Source organism: Phacochoerus africanus, chromosome 14 (assembly GCF_016906955.1).
Source record: "Phacochoerus africanus isolate WHEZ1 chromosome 14, ROS_Pafr_v1, whole genome shotgun sequence".
NCBI lineage: Eukaryota > Metazoa > Chordata > Mammalia > Artiodactyla > Suidae > Phacochoerus > Phacochoerus africanus.
In genome coordinates, this window is record NC_062557.1 from 22,641,692 (window position 1) to 22,660,214 (window position 18,523).

The window sequence follows — 18,523 nt, forward strand, 5'->3', positions numbered from 1 at the left end:
CCATATGCCACAGGTGCAACCATAAAACAAAACACATACACACAAGCGTGTACACAGACACACACACACCATTAACATTTGTTCCAAAAATTAAATATTTAGGCATAAATCTAAGAAACATGGAGAGGATCTACATGAGGACAACTACAAAACTCGGATGAAATGAATCAAAGAAAAATCTAAATAAACAGAGAGATAGTCCATGTTCCTACATAGGAAGACTCAAAATCATTAAGATGTCAATTTTCCCCAACTTGACCTATAAATTCAATGCAATTCCAACCAAACTTCCAGTAAGTTATTTTGTGGTTATCAACAAACTAATTCTAAATGTTATACGAAGAGGCAAAAGACCCAGGATAACTAACACAATACTGAAGAAGAGGAAAAATTCAGGGGATTGATACTAACCAAATTTAATATTTACTATACAGTATTTACTATATTCCTACACAGTAATCAAGACAGCATTATATTGATGAAAAAACAGATGACTTGACAAATGGAGTAGAACAGAGAACCCAGACACAGACCCACACAAATGAAGTCAACTGATCTTTGACAAAGAAGCAAAGGCGATTCAAAGGAGAAAGGATAGTCTTTTCAGTAAATGGTGCTAGAATTGTACACCTATATGGGAAAAAAAAGAATTTAGACAAGCAACTCATACTTTTCACAAAAACAAATTCATCTGAGACTAAGTGTAAAACATGAAACTATATAACTTCTAGAATACAACAAGAGCAAACCAAGATGACTTTGGGTTTGGTGATGAATTTTTAGGTATGACACCAAAAGCATGACCCATGGAAGAAAAAAATTGATAAACTGGATTTTACTAAAATTGAAAACTTTTGCTCAGTGAAGGACATTGTTAGAAAAATGAAGAGACAAACTACAAAATGGGAGAAAATATTTGCAAAACACATACCTGATAAAGAGCCTGTATCTAAAATATACAAGATACTTGTATTTTAGAACTAAGAATAAACAATCCAATAAAAAATGGAGAAAGATCTGAACAGACACCTCACCAAAGAAGATACAGAGTTGACAAATAAACCTATCAAAAAATGCTCAACATCAGATGTCATTATAGGGAATTTAAAATTAAAATAATAAAATATCACTATATATCTATTAGAATGACCAAATTCCAAAAAACTACAAGTACCAAAAGTTGGTGGGGATGAGGAATGACAAGAAACAAATCCATTGCTGGTGGGAATGTACAACAATAAACCGATTTGGGACATAGTTTGGCAACTTCTTAAAAAACTAAACATGGAGTTCCCATTGTGGCACAGTGGACATGAATTCAACTAGGAACCATGAGATTGTGGGTTCGATACCTGGTCTCGCTCAGTGGGTTAAGGATCCAGCGTTGCCATATGAGCTGTGGTGTAGGTTGCAGATGCAGCTTGGATCCTACATTGCTGTGGCTGTGGTGTAGGCCAGCCGCTGTAGCTCTGATTAGACCCCTAGCCTGGGAACCTCCATATGCCGCGGGAGCGGCCCTAAAAAGACAAAAGACAAAAAAAATAAAACAAGGAGTTCCCATTGTGGCTCAGTGGTTAACGAATCTGACTAGGAACCATGAGGTTGTGGGTTTGATCCCTGGCCTTGCTCAGTGGGTTAAGGATCTGGCGTTGCCGTGAGCTGTGGTGTAGGTCGCAGACATGGTTCGGATCCCGCGTTGCTGTGGCTCTGGTGTAGGCTGACAGCTACAGCACCGATTAGACCCCTAGCCTGGGAACCTCCATATGCCGTGGGAGCGGCCCAAGAAATGGCAAAAAGACAAAAAAATAAAATAAAATAAAAATAAAATAAAACAAAAACCCCAGACTAAACATAATCTGATCATACAATCCAGCAATCATGCTCTTAGATATTTACACAATTGATTTGAAAACTTATGTCCATGCAAAAAACTGCACACAAATATTTATAGCGGCTTTATTCATAACCACCAAAAACCGGAATTAACGAAGATGACCTTTATACACCCATAGGATGGAGTATTGTTCAGCAATAAAAAAATGATCTATCAAGTCACATAAAGACATGGAGGAACCTTAAATGCATATTGGTAAATGAAAGAAGCCAGTCTCGAAAGTCTACATAGCGTATGATTCCAAGTATATGCCACTTTGGAAAAGGTGAAACTATAGACATGTCATTATAGGGAATTTAAAATTAAAATAATAAAATATCACTATATATCTATTAGAATGACCAAATTCCGAAAAACTACAAGCACCAAAAGTTGGTAGCGGCTGTCAAGGGCTCTGGGGGCAGGGGTGGGGAGATGAACAGGTGAAGCACAGGGCATTCTAAGGGTATGGAACTATTCTGTATGAAAGTGTAAGGGTGGACATGTCGTTATGTATTTGTCAAAACCATGGAACTGTACTACACAAAGAATAAACCTTAATATAAACTATAAACTACAGCTGACAATCATGTATCAACACTGGTTCATTGACTGTAACAAACAGATCACAGTAATGCAAGATGTTAATAATAGGGGAAGCTGGGGAGGGCTGAGGGTGTGGGCTGGAGTGTGTAATATCTGCTCAATTATTCTGTAGTCCTAAAACTACATTAAAAAATAAAGTCTACTATTCTAAAGACAAACTAAAAGCAAAGAAACTGAAAGAATAACTTTTTTTGGTTCTAATTGTAAAGGTAATATATATGCCTTTATATTATACAAGAGTGATTTCAAACAAAATAATACATGAAAAGTACAAAGCTTTTATTATATTATACTTTGCTAACCTTCTTGACCTTAATATAGTCTTAAGTACAGAGCAAGAGACTGTTTGTAAACAACAAACATAAAATCATCCACTGCTACTTACACTTTCTTTTACACACTGGAGATATTACATCAAAAGCCTTCTTAGAAATGCCAGGTCGACTATCGTTTCAAGGTTTCTAAAATGTATGTTTCCAATATTTTGGTCTTAGTGATCATACTTAATCTATCTATGATGCTCTGGGATATGAACAAATTATCTTATGTCCACCACCGCCACAAGCAAGTAGCAATGCTTCCACCTCTAGTTTTCATGTTGCGATTTTTGAAGTTTATGGGCAAGATTTAGCTCCATAGATGTGGATAGAAACGCAGGTCTGACATGTAACATCAACATCGGGACTAAAAGTCCCAGGACCACAAACCACTGCAGAGGAAAACACAATGGAATAGATTATTATAATTTCAGTTAGAGGTAAGTTAGAGGTATTTTCCACCAATAATAGAAATTGTCATCAATGTCACACCGATTCTATACCTATTTTATACCTACGTTATACTGAGTTCAGCCAATTAAGCTGTGGAAGATTATTTATGAGCTTAAAACTTTGTTATCTGATGATCTTTTTCTTTTTCTTGGGATGAGGCTTTTATTTTTTTATTGAGGTACAGTTGCTTTACAATGTGTTAAGCTCTGCTATAAAGCAACTCACTTATATATACACGTATGTGTGTACAGGACACTGAATATAATTCTCTGTACAGTACAGGAGGACCTTGTTGTTTACCCTCTTCATGTATAATAGTTGACATCAGCCAATGCCCACCTTCACTCCATCCCTCTCCCAATCCCCTCCCCCTTGGCAACCACAGGTCTGTTTTTATCTGTGAGTCTATTTCTGCTTTGTAGATAGGCTCATTTGTGTCTTATTTATTTATTTGGTCTTTTTGTGTCTTATTTTATTTATTTATTTATTTATTTTGTCTTTTTGCTATTTCTTGGGCCGCTCCCACGGCATATGGAGGTTCCCAGGCTAGGGGTTGAATCGGAGCTGTAGCCACCAGCCTACGCCAGAGCCACAGAAATGCGGGATCCGAGCCGCGTCTGCAACCTACACCACAGCTCACGGCAACGCCGGATCCTTAACCCACTGAGCAAGGGCAGGGACTGAACCCGCTACCTCATGGTTCCTAGTCAGATTCGTTAACCACTGCGCCACGACGGGAACTCCCTTTTTGTGTGTGTGTGTGTGTGTCTTATTTTAGATTCCACATATAAGTGATATCCTATGGTATTCCTTCTCTTTTCTGACAGATTTCACTTAGTATAATAATCTCTAGTTGCATCCATGTTGCTACAAATGGCATTATTTCATTCTTTTTATGGCTGAGTAATATTCCACTGTATATATGTACCACATTTTGTGTATCCATTCATCTGCTGATGGACATGTAGGTTGTTTCCATATCTTGGCTATTGTGAATAGTGCTGCTATGAAGACAGGGGTGCATGTATTTTTTTGAATTATAGTTTGTTCTGGATATATGCCCAGGAGTGGGATTGCTGGGTCATAGGTAGTTATTTAGTTTTCTGAGGAACTTCCATACTGTTTTCCATTCTAACCAACAGTGTAGGAGGGTTTCCTTTTCTCTACATCCTCTCCAGCATCTGTTATCTGTAGACATTTTTTTTTTTTTTTTTAAGGGGCCGCACCTGTGGCATATGGAGGTTCCCAGGATAGGGGTTGAATCTGAGCTGTAGCTGCTGGCCTATGCCACAACCGCAGCAACGCCAGATCTGAGCCACATCTGCAACCTATACCACAGCTCACAGCAACACCAGATCCTTAACCCACTAGGTGAGGGCAGGGATTGAACCCGCATCTTCATGGATACTAGTCAGGTTCGTTACTGCTGAGCTAAGAAAGGAACTCCTATAGACTTTTAATGATAGCCACTCTGCCCAGTGTGAGGTGGTACACTGATTTCCATTTCTCTAACAATCAGCGATGTTAAGCATCTTTTCATTTGCTTATTGGGTATGTCTTGTTTGCAGCAATGTCTATGCCTTCTGTCCATTTTTCAATTGGGCTGCTTGTTTTTTTTTGTTGTTGCTGCTGTTGAGTTGTATAAGCTTATTTGATGATCTTAAAAGTAGGAGAAAGTTAGAATCTTTGCTATTTTTTCCTCTAGTATAAGCATTTGACAGTCTCATCTATGGAGCTCCATTTATGAGTTCCTATTTCTCGTTGTCTAATTACAATTTCCAATTCCTAGGTAGGACCGTTTTGTTTTCTTTCATAGTATAGTAGCCTAAGTCAGAACACTATAGAAATGTTTTTAAAACAAAAGAATACATAAAGGTAATTATATTTAGAAATTTGGGCTTTGAATTTTTACTTCCCTTTAAATATGTTTTTTGGCAAGAGAATCACTATAAATTAGATTCAATTCAATTATGTGAAGTGAATTCTCACTACACAATCTAAATATTTAGATATATTTATATTTTATAATTACCACAACAGGTAGCACAATTGCTGTGTAGACCTTCATTTTTTCCAAAGCCTGGACGACAGCTATCCATACGTACTATTTGAAAACTGTGATCCACAAAATGCATAGCTGGTAGAGTTTTATTGAAGTCATGGTTGAAGATATATGCTTGGCTCCGGAAAAATTCTTCTATTCGATCTCTTGCCTAAGATTTAAAAACACCAGAGAGAAGTACAATCACTAATCTAATAATTGTTTCTCCTCCTGTATCAGAGGTAATGAAATGTAGTATAAGCATGCCATACTTTACACAGCAAACTCCCGAAAAGTTGCATGTTAATACTAAAATTAGTCTAGCCTTGACCTTGACCCATCATTTTCAATTTTTATGTACAATGGTTAAAAAAATTAAATTGAGGTTAAAAAAACACTTGAATTATGCCTATTCCATATGCAGATAACCGAGAGTTCATTATTTCTAATTCCAAAGAGCCAAGCAAAATGGAAACCCAAACTATTCTCTAGTCAGCATTACAGACTAATGATGTGATGAATTTTATTTTTTGAGCATAGGGTTTAAATAATAACTAATAATAACTGAGTGCTTCCCATCAACCATACATACCATTAAGGGTATGGGCCCAGGGGCTAGACTGGGAGAGCGAAGGAATTTTTTAGACTATGTCCTTAACTTCTAAAGAGACAGAGGAGAAAGCAACTATTATGATCACTATAGATACAATTTTGGAAAAACTACTGGTTTAATCTAGGATGACATGACTGTAAAATTGTTCAAGGTGCTGCTTAGTTACCATTTGGAGAACAAAGACTAGTGATCTACCCTCCTGTCTTAGGAAAAACATATAATGTTAGCCTGGGGGAGCTATATAATATTTCAGATATACTATTCCAAAACAAAACATCTTTACATTCTGAAGATGTTTACTTTACAATCTCGGTTTATAAAACAAACCAAAAATCAATAATATTTCATATTTAAGTTTTTAAATAGCTTTATTGACTATTCAAATAATTGCCCCTTACACTGAAATTCTCACCTGGAGGATATTATGATTAGTGATATCTTCACAGTCAACAGACCCATTGCATGTACCTTTCCACCCTGGTGCAAAAGGGTTAACTGGAGGGAGAAAAAGTGACATCTTCACAAAAGGATTCTAAAAAGTTCCAAACATTTCAATAAAGCTCCAAATGCTGAATTCATTATGCATGTGTGTGCATATGTTTAATCTATGTAATCCTAGTAATATAGGTGCACAATTTGACTAATTTATACATTATGATTTCACTCCATCTGGGGGCTAATGGAGGTAACTACAAGGCTTTAGAATGAATAAAAATAAATTTGGAGTCTCCCTTTTAAGTTCTCAAAAATACAATTTAAAGTTCTTTAAGAAATTATAAGTTAAATAATAGCTGCACAGTTAAAGCTGTGCATCATAAAATGATTTATAAAATGATACTGACTTCTAAAAGAGAGGCAGCAATGTATTACAGTTAAAGGTAAATAATTAATGTGTTAATTTTTAAAGCCACAACCAGGCTAAGAACAATAATAATGTTTTAGTGCTTAACAAACATGTAAGGCCTATTATTTGTAAGCTGTCTCATATTAATATGGTAATTAACTTTGTAATCAAGATTAAACTCATAAAATTAAAGAAATATGTTAAATGTGTTTACCTTGAAAGGCTATAAACAGCTCATGAACGAGGCCATGTTTTGGAAGTTTAACAAAATGGCATTTATATGATGGTGCTATGACATGGCATGACAAATCAGAGATTAAATTATCCAAGATTTTCCTCAGCACTCTAAAAAGCAGATCATTATATTTTCCCACACAAGACTTTGTGGTAAAACGTACAGCCATCTGATAGGAATAATCAGGTTCCCTATAGGCTTTCAAAAAAGATGAGAATAAAAACAATTGTGCCTAGCTTAATTTTCAAATAACATGTAATATTAAATCCCATCAATCTTGCAAAGTGGCACAGAAACTTAATTTATCTAATAAAACATTTTAACAGTTTGTCCTCACAAAAAGATTTAAACCAATAGTGAGAAGAGGTTATTTTCCTCTACTATATTATCTACTCGGTATAAGAAAAGATACAGCTTCTGTGAGCTGGTTACACATATAGAAGTTAAAAGTATCAAGGAAAAAACAAGACTTCAACAGCGAGAGTCTTAATTTACAGAAGTGTTGTTGTCAGCATAGTCCAGTGAAAAGGATCATTAATTTGCTTTTAGAGAACTGAACATCAGTTTTTAAATTAGTTGGAAAAACTGAAAAAGTAGATTGTGCCTACACACCTAGGCAGTGGGAAGTGAGAGGCTGAAAAAGGATTAATGAGGATATATTATTTTGATTATCAATTTAAGAGTTTACCTGGTTAAATACACCCAAAATACTCTGTAAGTCATAATTATTATATATAACAGACACAGTTTCACCAAATGAAGAAGCCATATACTTAATTATGATCTAAACTAAATGAGTAAGTTAAAGTGTGGCCATGTTCTTACCAAAGATCATAAAGTCATATCTCTGCTTCACCATCTTTTCTTCTTGGGTTTCTGCTTTGACAGTCTTATAAGAAAGAGTGCATGTGTAAAGTCCAGACAAAGGCTCCAGAAAGTCTTTCACCATCAGCTTTCCTGTTTTAGTTATATTTATTCGATCATTTCCTAAAGAGAAATAGTAAGTTACTTGGTTATTCAACATGTCACAATTCAAATATTATTTGGTAAACCTGGGGTTACAAATAAACACATTTAAAAATTAATGGAATATTTTTAACTTCAAGAATTCAACAAAATCTTTATTCTGTCATATTACTCAATGGAAAAACGCAGGCGATAAGTGCACTTCTGAAATATATTTTGATTTTTTTTGTTGTTGTTGTTGTTTTTTGTCTTTTTGCCTTTTCTAGGGCCACTCCTGCGGCACATGGAGGTTCCCAGGCTAGGGGCCTAATCGGAGCTACAGCTGCTCGCCTACGCCAGAGCCACAGCAACGTGGGATCCCAGCTGCGTCTGCAACCTACACCACAGCTCATGGCAACGCCAGATCCTTAACCCACTGAGCAAGGCCAGGGATTGAACCCGCAACCTCATGGTTCCTAGTTGGATTCGTTAACCACTGAGCCACGATGGGAACTCCTATTTTTATTTTCTTTTGGCCACACTTGGGGTATGTGGAAGTTCCTGGTCCAGGGACTGAACCTGTGCCACAGCAGTGACCCAAGCTGCCGCAATGATAACTCCAAATACTTAACCCGCTGCACCACAAGAGAACTCCTCTTTTGGTTTTAATTCATTTCTTGGCATCTAGTTTTGATTGATTTATTTATGTAATTCAGTGAAGGAGATGATACTGCCTGGTAATATAGCAATTTCTTCACATAAGACAGAAATTAATAATGCTTATATTCCAAGACACCTTCTAACATCTGGAAAAATTACATATTAGTTACCTCATCTCCTATCACAGGTGTTGCAGGGATAAATTTTAGGTTTCATAAAAACTAAACTAATATAGCTCTGGGAAGTAGGGTACAAAACTTACTGCTTCAGTTTTTGCATAAAGAGAAAATAAGGCACAAACCAAGAATATGGTTTAAGTATGGAGTAAGTGAAACTGCAGTTAAAATTAAATTTCAAGTTGTTCATTCCAATAAGTGACAGAGCCCTTCTAAAAAAAAAATTCCTCAACATTAAAAAAGATATTAAAATCAAATGACTTACCTGTTAATGGCTTTTCATTGGGTCCAATCCATAAGTAAGTGGGGTCCACTGTTTCTTTTTCAGCAAGTTTAAAATCCATACAGACAAGAATTGGGCTACTGTGATGTAATTTTACATATACTTTCACTGTGACAAAATCAAACAATATATAAGTACTTTATACAGCAAAATTAAATTAAGAAATATGCTTCCTACCATTTTATGCCAAAGTTACTTTTTTTTTTTTCTTTCTTTTTACAGCAGTACCTGCTGCATATGGAAGTTCCTGGACTAGGGGTCAAACTGGAGCCATAGCTGTAGGCCTATGCCACAGCCACAGCCACGACAGATCCCAGTTGCATCTGCAACCTATGCCAGAGCTTGTGGCAACATCAGATCCTTAACTCACTGAGTGAGGTCAGGGATTGAACCCGTGTCCTCACAAACACTATGTCAGGGTCTTAACTCACTGAGCCACAGTGGGAACTCCCCAAAGTTACTTCAATTAGTTGTTTTTGGATTTCACTATTTTAAAAATTAGTATATGATTATAACATTTGGAGTGTTTTAGCTTCCTTTTCACTTCTTGCAGATTTAAAAAACTGTTCTACTGGAGAGTCAGTATTTTTTCTTTTTTCTGTGATATTATAGTGCTGTTTATAAAAAAGGTATATAATACATTTAGAAGTTCATTTTAATGTGCAGATTCAGAACTAACTAGAATAAAAAAAATTCTGAAGGGTTAGTGGAATCAATTTGAAGGTCAGTATTTTTTGCTACAAAACTATTTTAAAGATAATCATTGTCACCTTCAAGGCAAACTTGATATTTATAAATGTCCTCTGTTAGAACAATAACTAAGTCTATGTGCCACATTCAAGGAAGATTTTCTGAAATTACCTATTCTGTTTCAGATTTGATGGAAACAGCAGTAATGTGCTTGGAACCAACACTGTTTCATAATATATTAATTTTAAAGCCTACTGAATGCCAGGCTCTAAACATAAAAAGACGACACTGTGTAGCACTGGGAACTATGCCTAGTCACTTATGATGGAGCATGATAATGTGTGAAAATAGAATGTGTACATGTACGTGGAACTGAGTCACCATGCGGTACAACAGAAAAAAAATTGCATTGGGGAAATAGCTATTAAAAAAAATAATAAAGAGAAGGATTTAAATTCTGCCTTCTAAAAAAAACAAAACACTGTCCTACAGTTTGGGGGTAGGGGGAGGAGCTCAAAGCCCAGAGCCTTTGGGCCCTGGACTGGCCCAAAGTTATCTAAGTTAGCCAGGAGACTAATTTTCATTGGGGAGTGTGAGAAAGTTTCATCGCAGTGACAAATGACATTTGAATTGAGGCAGAAAAGGATGTTGAAGGAGTTCTAGTTAATAAGGTAAGGGATAAGGGCATTCCGAACAGAGGGACTTCCAGCCCGGGAAATCACTCCTCTGAGTGGGCCTTGCACGTTGCAAAGAAGCAGGGACCCCTCAGGTGGCCTCAGAGAAAGAGACCAGGATTGAATCCTAGCTCATCGCGAGCTGTGCGGCTTTAGACAAGGTGATTCAACACAGGCTCAGTGGCGTCGCTCTAAAGATGAAACGACGAAACCTTCGGGAAGCGCGGAGCACACAGCAGATGTTCCATAAACGTTCGCTCCGTTTCCCACCGTGGGAAGCACCTTAGCAGAGCCAGGCACACCTGGCTCTTCGGATCGACTCTGCAGATGACGAGGTCCTTATTACCTGGATGTCCCGGCTTGCCATAAATGAAGCCTTTCTCATTGCGTTCGGAAGAACGCTGCCATCCAACTGCGGAGAAAAGAAACCACTGACTTTTCACGTAGAAAAGGAGCCAGGGCTCAGCGTGGGGCAGGACGGGGAAGAGGGGAGAGGCCGGGGGGGGGGGGGGGGGCGGGCGGGGAGAGCCCCACCTCCTGTGAGGTACCAGAGCACCGCGGAGAGTAGGACCCAAGCTCGCATCGTGGCTCAGGGACTAGCGTCGCGGGAGGCGTCGAGGGGCGGGCACCTTCCTACCTCAGCCCCTGCGCAACGCCTCCTCATCGCTGACCAAACCGCCGAGAGGCAGCTCCCCTACCCGTCCGTAGCTACCGCAGGAGCGGACGCGCAGGACAGCGCGTGCGTGCTACAGAGCCTCGCGCGCGTGGGCGGGGCTAGAGCGGGGCGTGGGCGGGGCTAGAGCGGGGCGTGGGCAGAGGGCAGGACCCTGGGCTGGTGCGAGCGGGAGGCGAGCGCCCCGCCCCCTTGCGCGCACGCGGCCGCCGTCGTTAGGGTGCTTCGCGCCTTCCGCCTGGCGCCATATCCCTGCGCTCTGGGCGGCTTAGTTCTCTGCGAGGGCCCAGAGGGAAGAAAAGAGTAGAGGAAAAGAAACCAGGGCCTTGAGTTTTCTGTCACTTACTTAGTCTAGGGACAAGAGAGCCACAGGAGGAACACCATGGCTCTAATGGGGTAGGGCGGGTAGGGGAAGCGATTGCATTAGCACCGAAGAGGGAGAAGCTTGTGAAAATTTCCACCTCATAGAAAGCAGAGAACCCCACGTGGGAACTTCTGTGCCTTTCTTCTCAGGAACTGTCTGAAACTGTGGGCACAATCTTTTCCAAACTCTTAACACCCGTTTTTTGCTGAACTGTATTCTACCCACAAAACGAAGAAGTCAGCGAACCGCTACTGCACCAACAAGGCGTCTCCAGGCCTTCACTTTACGGGAACATTTCATCTTCATTTTCATCTTCGAGTATCAGCGATGTTGAGAGACCCCCCCCCCGCCCCGTTTGCAAATTTCTGCAGGGTTGTGAAGTCAGCCTGCTTTGAAAAAGGGCCCAATTGAAAGGCAAGGTCCCCAAATCGGCTTTTCCGGTGGGAAGGGAGGCTAGGTCAAGATCAGCAAGCTCCAAAAGAAAGCGTGCCAGGGTTTTTCACGGGTCCCTTCTTGGCTACTAATTTGGTGGCCTGGAAAGCCCTGTGTATTGTCTGTTTCTTAGCAGCGGGACACCCGCAGTCGTGGTTTTGAGTAGGCTGGTGGGTAGAGAGCCCAAGGTTCAGACAGGGTGCAAAATGATTATTTGGGGTGAGATCAAGAGTTTTCAGTTTTATTTCCTTTGAGCCGAGTCAGTACTTGGACTATCTCAGATGGTCCAGGAGCAACCTTTGTCAGTGATTTCATTTTTAGTCACTGTTAATTTTACCTACATAGCCTAAGCCATGAAATGTGATTCAGTGAGTCAGATCCACCCATGTCAGTTACAGTGTCTAGATTCATGGTTTAGTCTCAACTGTTGTTTCCTTCTTAAAGTGAGGATAAAGAAGATAAATTTAGGCATCCTCTCTGCTTCCCTGGAAGTTTATTATCCAATTTTAGTTCAAGTACATTGTAAATCCACAGTGTTTTAATAGCTTCCCGGTCATAACTAACTGATCCTTGTAAATCCTGTGTGATCAGCTTGGAACACTGAGAAGCGACTTTAATCAAATGAGTGGTAGTTATTTGTTCAAAGTATCGTCCACTCTTTTAAAATAAACTTAATTTTAGAAGTTTTAAATTTACAGAAAAGTTGTGAAGATAGTACAGAAAGTCCTCCACCTACTTCCTTACTGTTAGCATTTTCCGTTAATTATGGTACATTTCTCAAAATTAATGAACCAATATTGATAATAAAGTCCATTCTTTATTTAGATTTCCTTAGTTTTTACTAAAGGTCCTTTTTCTGCTCCAAAATCTGAATCAGGATCCCACCTTATGTTTAGTCGTCAGGTCTTCTTAGGTTCCTCTTGGCTGTGACAAATTGGGTTTGATGACCTTGACAGTTAGTGACAGTTTTGATGACATTGACCTGACTTGAACTGGTCAGATACTTTGCAGAGTGCCTCTCTATTGGAATTTTTCTCATTTTTTTTTTCCATTATTAGACGGGGGCTATAGATTTTGGGGTGGAAGACTATAGAGGTGAAGTGCCATTCTCACCACGTCATATCAAGGGTACATACTGTCAACATGCCTTAACATCACACTGTTCCCTTGATCACCTGGCTGCGGTGGTGTTTGGTTTCTCTGCTCTCTCCCCCCTTTTCATAGCGTACTCTTTGGGAGGAAGTCACTATGTGAATCCCACTTATGGAGTAGGGATTTATGTACCACCTCCTTGAGGGTGAAGTAGCTGCATAAATTATTTTATCCATGTACTTTTTATCTATCCCCTTAGGTATGACGTTCTTGAGTCTGAAATACTCAATACTGAACAAATTCTTTAGAGTAGTGACACATGCCATTGTTAAGTATAAAGAACATTGTAGTAGAAAAGTTTTCTATAACTCTTTAATCAAATAACTACTCATCCTTATACCATCCCTGCGTAATTTTACAGTTCCTCTTCTGCTACTTTTGATGTGCTATTTTTGCTTTTAGAAACTAACAAACAACAAATTTCCCCTTTCAATACTAAAATTAGACCCAGTGTTTAGAGTATTTCTCTGAAACTGATATTATCCTGTAGAGCTCCAACCCAAACAAGCTATAGAGATGCTTTCATGGTACCATGATCTTAAAACAAAGCCAATACAAGTTATTAATTCATTAAAAACCATATATATCTCCTACACCAAAGCATGTTTAAAATAAACTAAATTCATAAAATTATAATAAGCACACTTTAAGTGTGGGTTTATTCTTATGTGGTTTGTTGATGCACAAACCCCCAACCTTAAGTCTCAAATATATTTGTATACTAACAATATGTTTCTAACAAGGGTGACAGTGGTCTTTTTGAAAATCATTTATATGTTGTCCAATTCAGCATATTTAGTAACTTTATAAGGACTCACTTGAACGATGTCCCTTAGACCTTAGTGTGGAGAAAAATTCTGCTTTTGAAAAATTGTTATGTGGTCATCTCCCTTTTCTTCTCCCTGTAGTCAAAAGTGTGCTGACCTCTATAAAGTGTGGAGGATGTTGGAAATAGATATTGACTGGTACAGCTCTGCTTGTTAACATCTTTGAGTTAATGTTATTATCTTATTGTGTCTCCCCACCACCACCACCACCACTTAGCACTAATACATTATACATAGGTTTTTGTAGGCTGTCTCACATCTTATTTGGAAGAAGGCAGGGTAGTAGAAAATAAACACACATACGTAGATCACGTAGTATTTTGTGAGTGGTGACAAATAAAGCAAGCAGTTCCCAGGAGGGAAAATAAAAGTGAGAGACTTGCTTCCAAAAATGAAAAAGTTGAGTTGATAAAAGTGCCAAAATTCTTTTAAGCTATCCTAGAACTTTCTGAAAACTTGGACCAATGAACTTTATTACGTGAAACGAAAATGTGAGGAAGAAAAACCCATCGAGTGAAGTGAATGCTCCTTGATGATCTTCATGGTTCTCATCCTCGAATCTAGAGCAAAAGTTCCAGATTTTGCTCAATTCCTGCCAAACCTCTCTGAACTCAAACTTGGAAGAGAGCTATCCAGATTCCTCCTCTCCCCTCCACGTGATAGCACGCTCTCAACTCACATCCTTCGGCAAGAGACATTTTGAGACAATTTACTGTGGTGCCTTTCCATCCTATCCGGCTTCTGGGCTGTGACATTCAAAAAGGTGCTGGAGGCGCGGTACCTCCGGGCGCTCCGCGGTGAGCGTCCTTTAAAGCCGCCGCCAGCCAGCGCCGCTGTAACCCCGCGCACCGGCCGATCGCCGGCTCCTGCCCCCTTCCGTCTGCGCCGACGCGGCGGCCGGCTCCCGGGGACTCCCCGAGCTGGGAATCTCCCGCCAGCTGCGCGCTGCGTCCCGGCGACGGCAGGAGCACGTGGAGCCGCTGGGCAGCCAGAGCCGCCGCTCCAGCCCAGCCCAGCCCAGCCCGGCGGCGAGATGGAAGGTGAGCCTCCAGCCCGCTTCTTTTCTAAGGGATCTTTGAAATGCTCGACCGGTGCACGCAGCAGAGAGAGTTCCTTCTGAATCTCGGTTTTGCTTCTATTTATTTCTTTTGTCAGAAGTAAATATGAGGCATTTCAGAGGGCGAAGCGTGTGCCGGCTTTCATACATCTCTCATTTGCTCCCTACCTCCCCCCCCCCCCACCCCGCACTTAACTTTGGAAAGTGATAACTTCTCCGCAATTTCATTTCTTAGGAGTTGTCAGGGGTCAGTTCTTGAGTCTGCAGAGGAAGAGTACCTAGGACGAGGTGTCCCTGAAATGGCAGCAAACCTGAGTTGGAATAATTAATCCTTTTGGATGATTTTTTTTTCCGTCCATGGCCTTACTGTCCATTGGAATTAGGCTAATATGAGCGACTTCTTTAGAGTGAAAGGAGATTGTTTTTCCTCCTAAAGGCAAATGCTGTCATATGGGGAGGTAAATGTTAAAGTGTTGGCACTTAGCGGTTCCTTTGGAACTCCATCTTCTAATGATAACTTTACTCAAAGCAAAAATCAAGCTCGTGTTGAGTTTTATTTGAATTAATTTTGAAAGTCATAAAACTCTTCGCTTCTCAAAAATGTTTCAGTATGTACTTCCTTGGGATAACTAAAATTTCCCACTGCTATTTAGTAGTCTAAACTTTGCAATAGTCTTTTCAACAAGTGTTTTTAAAACCTTGAAAATGGCAGATGCCTCTCAGACTGGGGGAGGTAGTGACAGAAAACCAGAATTTGTGAGAATATATTCATTCTGTTGATAAATGAGATACTGATACCTAAATAAAATGTTCACTTGGTAAATATTATGAATAGCATGGATATTTTCTTCATAGTAATCTAAGGCTCTCTTATTGCCAGGGAACCTTGATCTTTGTCTGCCTTAGGTCTAGAGTATATGAAGTTATTAAAACCTAATTGAATACTTTGGAATATAAGATAGATTTTTGTTTCATAATATAATTGAGTACAATACTGGGGTACTAAGTCCTCAGTTTGTACATGGATATGTTTACAATTTTTTTTAAACTGACTTGGCTCTTATAAACATTTTTTTTCCCTCTAAGTAGAATGCTAAATGCTAAATCAATGAACAGTGTGTATTTAGTATGTGTATAGAAAAATTTAAATGACTATTGAATAATACTTCAAAGTTCTCTTATGAAAAACTCTTTATGCTTTACATTTGAAAATACAAGTCTAAAAATTTGCACTTTGAATATTTGAAAAGTGATTTATGATGTGCAATTTTTACATGTAAAGATTTCATTGGCCAAGAACAGGAAAAAAAAATTAGGTTGCTGTACGCTATGAACAAGTAATTTAAAAAACTGTCATGCTTTAGTTCTTATAAATTAATTGCTGAATTTGTTTTGTGAAATTATAAATCAATAATCCAACACTTTTCTTTCCCTAGTCTTAATCATTTCACTTCTCAGGAATAACGTACAGAGTAGTGTAAAACAGTGGAAACTGGAATGTTTCTCTGCAAATGTTAATATTTCTGAGTTCACTTATTTAAGATGAAATAAATTATTAACTAAATAGCATAATTTAGGATATTAAAGCCCTAACTTTTAGATAAGCCTGAATAAGAAAGGAGTGAAAAGTTGGGTAGGATTTGATTTGGAATGTACAGACTGTAAGAGGAAAGAGATAGAATATAGAATATGAATCAGTGATAAGTTGTAAATTTATGCAAGTAGATTATATTCATAGGTCCATAGAGATAGAAGTTATGTGGTATGCTTAATGCAAATACTTCAGTACTTAAAGCAAAAGATAAAATTGACAAAAAGTTTATTGCTGTGAATTTGGCTATTTTAACATCAGGTCCCTGAGGACCAGAGTATTTGATGTAGTAAAGTATCTGATTCATTATAGCCACCCAAGATTGACTAATCTGACTCATGTGTTTGATATTTAAAATAAAGTGCTTTTGTATTATTTCGATATCTTGGTCTCAATCTAGAATTTGACCTGTAGTGTATACCTCTCATTTCTTGGCAATGTAAGGAAGTAGAGTACCTTATGGAATACTTTTATTTTCTGCCTAATTTGGGGGTTGAATTAATATGCTATAGTTTAATGTGAGATGCGATGCTATTTAGTCAATCATTCCTTCAGCATATAATATAAACTCTTTTAAAAAATTCATTCATTTTTTTATCATCACCAGACATTTATCGAGGCTTTCTATATCTGAAGATGTCAAATGAATAAGCTTTTGAAGAGGAAGCTTGTCATGTAAAAATGAAAAGAGTTAAGGCACCTAATAAATCAAAAGCTGTAATTTTTTTCTTTTTTCACAATTTGTGATCTTAAATATTTTCTATCCGGAGGTTCTTTATGTTATTAACTTTTGTTATTTGTGCTTAATTATATCCTTTCTGTCTGGTATGGTTGAGAAATGGGTGGTTCACAAATATGAATTTCACAGGTATTGGCATAGTTGTCATTTAATATAAAATGTTTTATTTAAACAATATTGGATAGAGATCTAAGAGTATTTATTACACAGCCCTTTTCTTTATTTAAAAAGGTACATAGGAAAAAAACTTTATCTTGGTGACCTAGGGTCCCTATTCTGACCATCAGGTAATGTGTGGTTCTATAGTATATTCTCACGGCTGCCGGGGGAGGGGCGGGGGGGGGGAGGGTTGAACTGTGTGGAACTGGATGTCCCTGGACTAAATAATCACAGGTTCTTGTGTAATTTTTGTCTCCTTCTTGATGTCAGCTTCTCCTTCGCACCACACAGCTTTTGTGGTAGCCATTTTTCATTTCTAGGTCCTTCTCTATGCTCCGAATGGTTGGGATTTACAGAAATAAAGCCTCCAGGTGGTGGGGTTGACTAGCCCTCCATTACGAACATGTAAGACTGAAATGGTGAAGTTCAAAGGAACAAAAGCCACAGAAAGACCATGGGGTCGTAGTAGAACATAATTTTAGAAAATTCCTCTTTGTGCTTCCTATAATCCGAGATGCTACTTCACACTTGCATGTCTGCGCTACAGTTTTCACCCCATTCTTTACCTAGTTATGCCTACTCATCTTTCAGACTTTTCTCAGGCATTCTCACCATGAAGGACCTCCTTCTCATGAATTTCCCTCGTGCCTTCTGTTGGTCATTCTACCCAGTCTTTTGCCTCTCTCCAATTAGGCTAAGGGCCTTTCCTTACTGTGCCTATTTCTGCCAACAATATTGAAATTATTTATTGATTTAAGTGTGTTCTCCCATTGGTCTTTAAGCTTCTGAGGGCAGAAACTGTGCCTTATTTTTCTATGCTCTGTGTTAGGAACAGTTTGTGGTTCATAGAAGACCCTCAGACTTTGTTGCATTCGGTTTAAAAAATGATGCTGCATGTAATTTTCATTCTGTTTATCATGATGACTTTTATTTAATTAATATTTGTGAGTAAGGATTGGTGCTAGTGATTCTTTGTTAGAGAGGTCTCAGAAAAATTTTAAAGTACTGTCTAGTCCTTTAAGTGGTACCATTGATATAACAGAAAAAGAAAACTTAGAAAACCAAAAAAATATTATTGGTTTTTGGCTAGAATATCATTTATTGCTAACTCTTATCTTT

General features: G+C 38.5%; 2 protein-coding genes across 5 annotated transcripts in view; one reads left to right on the plus strand and one right to left on the minus strand.

Moving 5' to 3' along the window:
• Positions 1-2,737: 2,737 nt before the first annotated feature.
• ZPBP2 (zona pellucida binding protein 2) lies at positions 2,738-11,144 on the minus strand. 3 transcript variants are annotated; one of them, XM_047757470.1, is made up of 8 exons: positions 10,945-11,144; positions 10,757-10,822; positions 9,029-9,154; positions 7,808-7,969; positions 6,962-7,180; positions 6,316-6,398; positions 5,282-5,462; positions 2,738-3,188 (listed from the first exon to the last, which is right to left on the minus strand). In XM_047757470.1, exons 1-8 carry the CDS (start codon positions 10,991-10,993, stop codon positions 3,094-3,096), a joined length of 981 nt encoding a protein of 326 aa, XP_047613426.1. In that variant the 5' UTR covers positions 10,994-11,144; the 3' UTR covers positions 2,738-3,093. The 3 variants fall into 3 exon arrangements, with proteins under 3 accessions (XP_047613426.1, XP_047613425.1, XP_047613424.1); XM_047757469.1 differs by lacking the exon at positions 6,962-7,180 and having other exon boundaries at positions 5,355-5,462; XM_047757468.1 differs by lacking the exon at positions 6,962-7,180.
• A 3,437-nt stretch (positions 11,145-14,581) lies between these two features.
• Positions 14,582-18,523, plus strand: part of IKZF3 (IKAROS family zinc finger 3) — a 91,385-nt gene continuing 87,443 nt past the window's right edge. Inside the window, exon 1 of one of the 2 annotated variants that reach the window (XM_047756949.1) lies at positions 14,582-14,898. In XM_047756949.1, coding sequence (XP_047612905.1) covers positions 14,892-14,898 — 7 coding nt within the window. In that variant the 5' untranslated portion in view covers positions 14,582-14,891. The remainder of the gene's footprint in view (positions 14,899-18,523) is intronic. The other variant, XM_047756948.1, reaches the window with a different exon arrangement.

Excerpts from the sequence above, each read along its gene's own strand:
- ZPBP2 (XM_047757470.1), bottom strand. The coding sequence starts at position 10,993 with ATGCGAGCTTGGGTCCTACTCTCCGCGGTGCTCTGGTACCTCACAGGA. Across the intron at positions 10,823-10,944 it reads GCTCTGGTACCTCACAGGAG|TTGGATGGCAGCGTTCTTCC; the intron begins GTGGGGCTCTCC and ends TTTTCTCCGCAG. Across the intron at positions 9,155-10,756 it reads TGGCAAGCCGGGACATCCAG|TGAAAGTATATGTAAAATTA; the intron begins GTAATAAGGACC and ends ATTTTGTCACAG.